The following is a 9,958-nucleotide window of genomic DNA, read 5'->3' as shown; positions in this document are numbered from 1 at the left end:
GGTGTATTTCCTTCTGCGACCTCCTGCGACCTCCTGCGACCTTCTGCGACCTCCTGCGACCTCCTACGGCCTCCTGCGACCTCCTACAACCTCTTGCGACCTCCTGTAACCTTCTGCGAGACCTCTTGCGACCTCCTGCGACCTCCTGCGACCGTCTGCGGCCTGCGGCCTCCTGCGACCTCCTGCGACCGTCTGCGACCTCCTGCGCCCTTCTACGACCTCCTGCGTCCTTCTACGACCTGCGACCTCCTGCGACTGCCTGCGACCTGCGACCTCCTGCAACCTTCTGCGACCTCCTGCGATCTCATGCGACGTCCTGCGACCTGCGATCTCTTGCGACCTACGACCTCTTGCGATCTCCTGCGACCGTCTGCGACCTCCTGCGACCTCGTGCGACCTTCTAGACCTGCGACCTCCTGCGACTGCCTGCGACCTGCGACCTCGTGCGACCTCCTGCGACCTCCTGCGACCTTCTACGACCTCCTGCGACCTGCGACCTCCTGCGTCCTCCTGCGACCTCCTGCAACCTCTTGCGACCTCCTACTATCTCCTGCGACCTCCTGCGACGTCCTGCGACGTCCTGTGATCTGCGACCTCCTGCAACCTTCTGCAACCTCCTGCGACCTCCTGCAACCTCATGCGACCTTCTGCGACCTTCTGCGACCTCCTGCAACCTCCTGCGACCTTCTGCTAACCTTCAAGTGTTTTTTCTATATTTATATAAGAAAACAAAATTTATATAAATATTTTTCATGTATGTAGAGAAAAACGAAATTCATGCAGATATTTTTTTATAAATATAGAAAAATTCTGGAAGTTATAATAATATAGAAAGATATGATGGTTATTTTAACTTAAAAAAGTATATAATACAAAAATTACTATAGTAAAAATATACTTTGCAAATGCCTTTTTTTTTGGCACACTAGCGTTAATTTCCTCTAAAAGAAATCCCGGGGCTTCGTAATTATCGATCCAACGGCTATTAGAAATCTTTTGACCTTTTTGTTTGCGCTTTCATCATGTTTTACCGACACGGTCTTGGAATCGTTTTTCTATTGTGTTGTCGAGTCCCACGTTCCATTGAGACGGTCAATGTCTGACGGTTTAGAACACGTGGAGTGATATCATTGGTAGAGCGTTTGACTGGTGCACTATGTACGGAGAATAATGGAGAGAGAGAGATGCATCGGTTTGACTCCGGCGTTATTTTCCCCTTTTTTGCGGTGGTTCTTTCTTCATCATCCTGACTGTGTAGTTATAGTACCGAAGGATTCATTTGATTCGGATGGTGGTGTTCGGGGGGATGGCGGTGGAGTTGATGATGAGCTACGGCGGCGTAGACAGGTTTTCAGTTACTTCCGCGGCGGCGAAGGTAGAAGAAACCGCCCTTCGAGAGGCGGCGACGGCGGGGATTCAGGGCGTTGAGGAGTTTCTTAGACTAATCGGCCATAGTCAACCCAAAGATCAGAAGCAGCCGGAGATAACTGCGGTGACGGACGTCGTCGTCAACAGCTTCAAGAAGGTGATGTCTCTTCTGGGCAGATCGAGAACCGGACACGCCAGATTCCGGCGAGCCTCCTTGGCTCCTCCGCCGCCGCAATACCCGTCTCCGCCCGCGACAATGGAAGAAGACATTCTTCGACGGGAAGAGACGCAAGAGCCTAAGGTATTGGAAGAAGGGGAGTCATTTCTTTCCTTTAGAGGATTCAACGGCTTGAAAACTGAGCAGAAAACGGAACACGTCGTCGCTGGTGGATCTGCGTTTAGGGTTTATTGTCCGACTCCTGTTCATCGTCTTCCACCATTGCCCCACAACAAGAACATCGTTGTTGGTGGTCCGTCGTCTTCTTCGCACCTTCCGTCGCTCGCGAACGGCAAAACAGGACTATTGGACCGGAGCGATGGCCCGTCAACGGCGATAAATATCGCGCCATCTCCTCCGATATCGTCTCTTACTGGGGACACCGACAGTATCCAGATGTCCATGTCGTCATCTGGGTTCCAGTTCACAAGCCCATCTCATATCTCTGGCTCTTGCGGAAAGCCTCCTCTGTCATCTCCTTCGCTGAAGAGAAGGTGTAATTCCTTAGACGAAGCTGCGCTCAAGTGCGGCTCATCCTCTGGCCGTTGCCATTGTTCCAAGAAAAGGTCTGTCCGAATCTAGATTCCTTAAAAAAAATATTCTTATTCTGTAAATAGTGGGTGAAATCCCGTCTGGGTTGCCGATCTTGTATAGTTTTACTGATAAAAATCCATGCTTTATCTGGAAAAAAAAAGCAGGAAATCTAGAGTGAGAAGAGTGGTTAGGGTTCCTGCCATAAGCAGCAAAACGGCCGATATTTCACCAGACGACTATTCGTGGAGAAAATACGGCCAGAAACCCATCAAAGGCTCTCCTCACCCTCGGTGAGTCAACTCGCTCCTCATCTCGTTCTCTGACTCTATTCATCCGCAGCATCTCGCAATCTTGCCTCGTGTGTGGAATTAGGAGGAGAAAAAAAAAACATCATTAAATCATCGATATCTCAAACATCGGCAGTAGAACAAAAAATTCTACAACTTGCATTTGGTCATTTCTTTCTATTTCAACAAGAAGAACACCCCCTAAACCCGAGTTGACTCGGCTCAAGGACTCACCCCGGGGGCAATTTCGTAAATAATGGCAGGGGATACTACAAGTGCAGCAGTGTGAGAGGGTGTCCAGCACGGAAGCACGTGGAGCGTGAACCAGACGACCCAATGATGTTGATCGTTACGTACGAAGGAGACCATAACCATTCACGCGCTCCTCCTCCTCCCATGCTCCTCGAGTCCTCTTAATTGTAATAATAATTCAATTATATTATATAATTAATTGTGTTATAATGTTTTACCCAACCAAACACTGGCATTCTCTATATATATTAGTTATAATTACATGGGTTAATCGCAGTAAATACAAGTTTAATTAGTAATAAATAAAATATAAGATTTTTTATCTGGGTAGTACAAAGTTTTTTTTATTATATCTCTAAAACATAAGAAAGACTAAAGAAGTTGACTTTGACCACTCAAAAAAGACCTTCAAAATGGGCTTTCGTGGGTTTGGATTAGGTTGAAAACGAGCTTGATTTGATAGTATATAATAATTTGATCCAAATATCATTTCATGGACCGAAACTGTCAATAATCATTTCAGTATGCATGGCATGAATCTTTTTTTGTCACTCGGCCTTTGGATCTTTAATCATGGATCTACAACTTTTATTTCCAAACTCTCATTCTTTCTCCATTATTTGCGGCCATTGATATCCTCATCGCAATGGATTTATAGATTTACAAAAAAAAAACATAATTTTATATATAAAAAATTATCTTTCTTGAAGATGAGTTGGGATGGTGTCCAAAAGAATATTACCTTAAACTCAATCCAGTTTGCGTACGAGGATTCTTTTATTCGGGTTTTGTACGTAATTTTCTCTTAGTTTTATTTGATTTCATCTCGATGGCTGTAGTTGCCATTGTAGTTAGCAAGTTATAATAAAATAATAACATAAATTTAGATAATTCAACCGATAAAATTGAAACTATATTCTATTCCGAATTCAAATTCTCGAGTAAAAAGTAAAAATAAAAATCGCCCGTCGCTTATTGGAAAGTACAACAGTAAGCGAGATTCTAGAAGAGTCGTCCACAAAACCCCATAATAAAACGTACAACGTCTGTACTTCCTTTTAACCCCTCAACGTAACGTAGCATTTCAGTAAATCATATCTAGCAAAGGAAACCCATCCAAAGAATGGCCCGATATATAGATATATATATATATACATATGCATGTATTGTAATATGATACATGTGTGTGTGTGTATATATATATATATGTAGGCTTCTTTCTCTGAATTGCTCATTCCCCAACGCCAAAGAGCTTATTTGACTTTCGCCAGTTCATGTATCTCTCTCTGTTTAAATACTCGAATCCTCTCTCTCCCACTCTCTCTGTTCTGTAATATAGGCGCCACGTGGCAGACTGTCCGCCACTCTGACAGCGAATCAGACGACGCTGGTTCCGACTCCATGAGGTATCACATCCGTGGGAGCCATGTATATTCCCTCAATTCCCAAAAAATAAGAATATTTTAACAAAATTTTAAAATTCAAATATATTAGGAAAAATTTATATACCTTTTCGTAATATGATTTAAAATTTATTACACACTTTCTCCGTTTATAATGGATAAAAACTGTCTTAAATCCCAAAACTGCATTCTTTCTTTAAAATAGAGAGTTTGTTTATTACTTAGTGGATTTCAGTGATTAATTAAGTTAAGAAATTGCTGATAACTCTTCAAATGTTAGTCGTAATATTATGAGCTGAAACATTGTGTGATCGCTAAATCTATAACATTGTTTCAGATTTAGCATAGATGATTGATAAAATAAAGCGATTAAAAGCAGGATTGTCTTTTTTTAATCTAATCAATAAATAAGGGGTTTGAATATATTTTTATTATTTTGTTGGATTGTAAAAGAATCCACACAAGGCACGGCATCGAGAAAATATTTCCCAACAAACTCCAACTGAGATATTGCAAATTAATCAGATAGGTTAGTCCTAAAACAAATATTAATGTATATTCCATTTGTGTTGAAGTTGGATTTTTTTTGTCGGAATAATTCGGCCACCCCATATGATCGAGAACGAAAGGGGAGGTTCTTTTACTATATAAATTAATATTTTTATTGATATGATTATTAAATAGTACAAGGAAAAAAATACCAAAATACACACCAAAATTTTTTTGTGTATAATTGCACGAACCCATCAGTTTCAAGCAATTATTGAAGTTGAAGTCCTTGGAAAGGATTTTAATGTATTACAACTCTTATTCCGAAATCTACATGAATCTCCACTATGACAATACATATATGAACGTTTCATGGATAATAATAATAACCCATATATATATATTTAGATTCACGAACGTTCATTTATTGTCATAGTGGGTTATTCATTTATTGAAAGATTGGAGATGGGTGTTCCTCATTGTTCAATTCAGTAAGATTTCATCCAAATTGCAGGGATCAAATGGACCAACAAACAGCAAGTTTGCCCATTGGTTACATTACAAAAGAAAATATTGTCTCTTTTAGAAGACGACGACTCTTTCCATCCACGGATGCACGTAGAATTAGATGATTTATTTTCCCTCGTAACAATGATAATAATAATCAAGAAGGGTATGTATGATCATCATTGTTAGAAGGGTAATTAAAATAATTAGGGAAAGTATTAGTTTAAGTAGGTAGGAAACACGAGAGAGAGAGAGAGAGAGAGAGAGAGAGAGAGAGAGAGAGAGAGAGAGAGAGAGAGAGAGAGAGACACCAACTAAGCCACAAAGGCGTTGAAAATTGTGTGTTGTAATGATCGGTTGAGAGGTGCTTGTCTTGTTTTCCTTCCTCCTTGTTTATTCGTGTCACTTCTCTTTTTTTTTTTTTTATGCTATGGTTTCCTTCTTCCATGGTTTTATGGCCATTTCTCAGACCTAACACCAATTATTATTTTTTTTACCTCCTCATGAAATTATCGCCTCTCAGCATTTCCACCCAATCGAGCCGCGGCGGCGGCGACATCGGCGACGGAGGGGACAGGCCGTCTCCGGTCGCCCCTGGCGCAATGCTGCCGGTTTTCCTCAACGACTTGACCGGCGGTGGCGGAGACGGCGGCAGGGAGTTCGTGGAAGTGACTTTGGAGTTCGACGACTCCATCTCCGTCTCGTCGGATTTCTCCTGGAGGTTGCCGAGGAATCTCTCGACGGCGTCTTCGAAGATCCGGCAGAAGCTGGGGAGGCTGCTGAGGTCTGGATCGACGAAAACGACGTCGTCGGGGAGCGATATCGAATGCCAGCCAGTGACCGATGCGATTGCGGCGAGGGAAACGCGGAGGAAGAAAGCGCGGCTGCAACGGACGACGTCCAGCGCTCAGAGAGCGCTGAGAGGACTAAGGTTCATCAGCAAAAGGACAAGGGGAGGCGATTGCGATTGCGACTGCGACTGCGACGAAATGTGGAGTAACGTGGAGAGGAGGTTCCTCTCGCTCGCGAAGGACGGTTTGCTCGCGAGAGATGACTTCGGAGAATGCATAGGTAACAACAACAAAAAAAACTTTTTTAAAAAAAAAATCAAACGCTAAAATCTTCAAAAATGATTTTTGATCGAATGGTCAAAAGGGATGATGGATTCGAGGGAGTTTGCGGAGAGTGTATTCGACGCGCTTGCGCGGCGACGGGGACAGAGAGTGGAGAAGATCACAAAAGACGAGCTTCATGAGTTTTGGTTACAGATCTCCGACCAAAGCTTCGACGCGCGTCTTCAGATTTTCTTCGACATGTACGTGTCTTTTTTCCTTCAACTGTTAATAATTAATTTCTTTAAAAGAAAATTGGTGTATTTCATAAACGTATAAATCCAAGAAAATGCAGCTATGAAAATGGTTTGATTTAAAATGGCGATTTTTATGAAAATATTCAATCATCTTTATCACGTATAATTTTTTTTTTAAAAAAACGGAGTTAATAATAAGACATGCATGTCTTGGCGATTTTCGGTGGAAAGCGCAAAGATTCTGCGCCTTTCCCTCTTGTTTGTATTCCATTCATTCCCCACAGAATTTCAGCCGTTGGATCTGATGGTCTCCCGATACAACTGTAACTACGACCGTTGGATGAAACCATACGCTTGGTAGTTGGACCGACATCATTTTCCAAAACTGGATTTACTTGGCCCAAATCGTAGGCTTAAAAAAAATATTTGAATTTTGTTTTTTCTTGGGAGTGAAATTGCATTGGGACCGTTTCTTTTCATGCGCTTTCGGTGGTACATGTGCAGGGCTGATAGCAACGAGGACGGGAAGATCACCAGAGAAGAAATTCAAGAAGTACGGCTCTTTATTCCCTACAAGTACTATACATACATGCATACATATACATACATACATGCATGCATGCATGCATACATACAATCAATCGGGCGACATAATAAAACTCGGTGTTCTAAGTTAGCTAATAAAATGAAGCATTTATATTTCACGTCAATAAATTCTTATGAACCATATTGGAAGCTCCCTTGGCTGGATGGCCAGCGTCTAGGATGGACGTCTTAGGTGGGTTTATATATTTTTTTTATCCCAAAAGTATTTATCATTTTCGATTTTTTATATCGGTTTTTCATTAATAAAATACTATTTTCAAAAAAAAATTTACTTTTTTTTGTCAATTTTTTTCTTTATTTTCGTATTCATATTCATTTGGTTCAAATTCAAATTTGGATCGAGTTTGTTCATTGTAGATAAAGGTGTCAAACAGATCGATCCGGTCCGGACCCACATTCGGCTCGATGGTGTCGTTCGGATTCAGACCGGCTCAAATTTTTCGAGTCGATAGATTCTATAGATCCAAACCCGACGCCTGACCCTATAGAGCTCGGGTTTGAATTCGGATCGGGGCCAGCCCGTTTAATACTAATGTTAAGTAGTATGCAGCTATAGTGACCTAAAGAGGAAAGAACCAACCTATGATAGGTATAAATTAAATATGGTCACAAATCAATGGATGAAATCCACAATGAAGAGTTAAATTTACTAAATAATGAGAACTTTATTAAATGATTCTCTTGTTTTAGCGACGCTCAAACTGTTTCTATTATCAATCAAATCCCATCTAGATTGCATGTTTGTCATGAATATTTCATAAAACCTTGCAATAAGCCTTCTTTTCCATGTCATGCATACATATACCTGCATATATACATATATATATATATATATATATATATATATATATTCACAAATTATAAAAATGTATTGGACATCCAAACTTACCACACACTGTGTCTTATTTTTTACTTAACTTTTAAGCACAGCTGTTGATGCTCAGTGCTTCAGCAAACAAACTGTCAAAACTCAAAGAGCAAGCGGAAGAATACGCAGCAATGATCATGGAAGAGCTGGACCCTGAAAATTTCGGATACATCGAGGTAAACGGAATCATCGCTATAGATACGGTTTCTCCATAGATGAATCAAGAGATCACAAGTGGGATTTTTCCGCCGTCTTGCAGTTATGGCAGCTAGAGACGCTCCTCCTACAAAGAGATACATACATGAACTACAGCAGACCGCTGAGCACAACAAGCGTCGGTATGAGCACTCCGACACTGAATGTTCTGAGGCCTCGACACCTGCTTCGTAGATTCAAGAACAAAATTTGGCGTCTCGTCCTTAATAATTGGCAACGCTGTTGGGTTCTCCTGCTGTGGATAGCGGCTATGGCTGCGCTCTTCATCTGGAAGTTTTTCCAGTACCGAGACAGAGCCGTTTTTCAGGTCATGGGGTATTGCTTGACCACGGCCAAAGGTGCAGCCGAGACTCTCAAGTTCAACATGGCTCTAGTATTGTTACCCGTGTGTAGGAACGCCTTGACATGGTTGAGATCTACCCGAGCTCGAGCTTTTGTTCCGTTTGATGATAACATAAACTTCCACAAGGTAAGAAAGAACCACCGTTGTTACTCGTCTTGCTCCGATCCTATCAGAAAAATGTCGGGTAATAATGCCTGTGCCCCCCACTTGTGCAGACTATTGCGTGTGCTATAGCAATCGGGATCATTGTTCACGCTGGCACACATCTGATCTGTGATTTTCCTCGCCTAGTAAATTCGAGCCCGGAAATGTTTACCATGATCGCATCCTCATTTCCTGACAAGAAGAAGCCCACCTACAAAGACCTGATGACAGGTGTGGAGGGAATAACTGGAATTTTAATGGTCGTCTTGATGGCGATAGCATTCACATCGGCATCGAAGCATTTCAGGAGAAATCTGGTGAGGCTTCCAGCACCATTCGATCGGTTGACAGGATTTAACGCTTTCTGGTACACTCACCACCTTCTAGTGATCGTCTATGTCATGCTTCTTGTACATGGGACCTTCTTGTTCTTCGTTCAAAAGTGGTATCAGAAAACTGTAAGCTGCAGCGAACTCAGATCTGTACTTTATCTTAACCAAATGTCTAAAAGCCGTAGCTTTACTGACCCATCAACTTTGATCTCTCAGACATGGATGTACATATCAGGTCCTTTGCTGCTTTATGTAGCAGAACGGAGTCTTCGGGCCTGTAGGTCCGAGCATTACTCTGTCAAAATCCTCAAGGTCACTCATCCACTGTACAAATTACTCTGTTAAAATATGTTTCAACAACACAATCTTAATGACAGCATTGCTCGATATATGCAGGTCTCAGTGCTCCCTGGGGAAGTTCTGAGCATAATCATGTCCAAGCCTCCTGGATTCAAGTACAGGAGCGGTCAGTACATATTCTTGCAATGTCCAACAATCTCTCGATTCGAATGGTGAGTGGGGAACTTTGAGTAAACTGTTAGCAAACATCTCAACTTTCTCATAAGCACAACAAGCTGTGCCTCCAAATCTTTCCAGGCACCCATTTTCTATTACCTCAGCACCAGGGGATAAAAACCTTAGTGTCCACATCCGGATAGTTGGAGACTGGACAGAAGAGTTGCGACGAGTTCTAACCGAGGGTAAAGATATTTCAACGTCCATGATCGGCCGAGGAACTTTCTCTGCCTATACCAATGTCGATCCATCACGGTAATTTTCAAGATAACTTCTCTGTCCTTCCAAGGCTCGGACAATAAGTGTTAATATGACCTGCAACCAAACATCCACAGCCGACCTAAATTACTAGTCGATGGACCGTATGGAGCTCCAGCACAAGACTACAGAAGTTATGATGTCTTGCTCTTGATTGGACTGGGAATCGGAGCAACCCCTTTCATAAGCATCCTGAGAGATCTACTGAACAATGCAAGAGATGTACAAACAGTAAGCCCCACAGTTGACATCAAATAGGTGCATCGGTAACTTCATTTTCAGAAAATTTGGATTGGTATAAGTAACTCT

The 9,958-nt window shown here is 42.0% G+C and overlaps 2 protein-coding genes across 3 annotated transcripts in view; both read left to right on the top strand.

Annotated features, from left to right (window-relative positions):
• The first annotated feature begins 1,191 nt into the window (after nt 1-1,191).
• Nucleotides 1,192-2,929, top strand: LOC104800324 (probable WRKY transcription factor 7). Of its 2 annotated transcripts, none has more exons than XM_010523120.2 (3): nt 1,192-2,151; nt 2,281-2,409; nt 2,670-2,929. In XM_010523120.2, the coding sequence occupies exons 1-3, from the start codon at nt 1,289-1,291 to the stop codon at nt 2,821-2,823; spliced, it is 1,146 nt and encodes a 381-aa protein (XP_010521422.1). In that variant the 5' UTR covers nt 1,192-1,288; the 3' UTR covers nt 2,824-2,929. The 2 variants fall into 2 exon arrangements, with proteins under 2 accessions (XP_010521422.1, XP_010521423.1); XM_010523121.2 differs by having other exon boundaries at nt 1,193-2,151; nt 2,284-2,409.
• A 2,520-nt stretch (nt 2,930-5,449) lies between these two features.
• Nucleotides 5,450-9,958, top strand: part of LOC104800320 (respiratory burst oxidase homolog protein E) — a 6,110-nt gene continuing 1,601 nt past the window's right edge. Inside the window, exons 1-10 of the mRNA XM_010523117.2 lie at nt 5,450-6,128; nt 6,213-6,372; nt 6,871-6,919; nt 7,903-8,016; nt 8,100-8,525; nt 8,615-9,001; nt 9,092-9,187; nt 9,272-9,387; nt 9,473-9,646; nt 9,727-9,880. Coding sequence (XP_010521419.1) covers nt 5,483-6,128; nt 6,213-6,372; nt 6,871-6,919; nt 7,903-8,016; nt 8,100-8,525; nt 8,615-9,001; nt 9,092-9,187; nt 9,272-9,387; nt 9,473-9,646; nt 9,727-9,880 — 2,322 coding nt within the window. The 5' untranslated portion in view covers nt 5,450-5,482. The remainder of the gene's footprint in view (nt 6,129-6,212; nt 6,373-6,870; nt 6,920-7,902; nt 8,017-8,099; nt 8,526-8,614; nt 9,002-9,091; nt 9,188-9,271; nt 9,388-9,472; nt 9,647-9,726; nt 9,881-9,958) is intronic.

Source organism: Tarenaya hassleriana, unplaced genomic scaffold, assembly GCF_000463585.1.
Source record: "Tarenaya hassleriana unplaced genomic scaffold, ASM46358v1 Cleome67, whole genome shotgun sequence".
NCBI classification, from domain to species: domain Eukaryota; kingdom Viridiplantae; phylum Streptophyta; class Magnoliopsida; order Brassicales; family Cleomaceae; genus Tarenaya; species Tarenaya hassleriana.
Note: the sequence above shows the minus strand (reverse complement) of the source record. Positions and strands in the feature narration are given on the sequence as shown.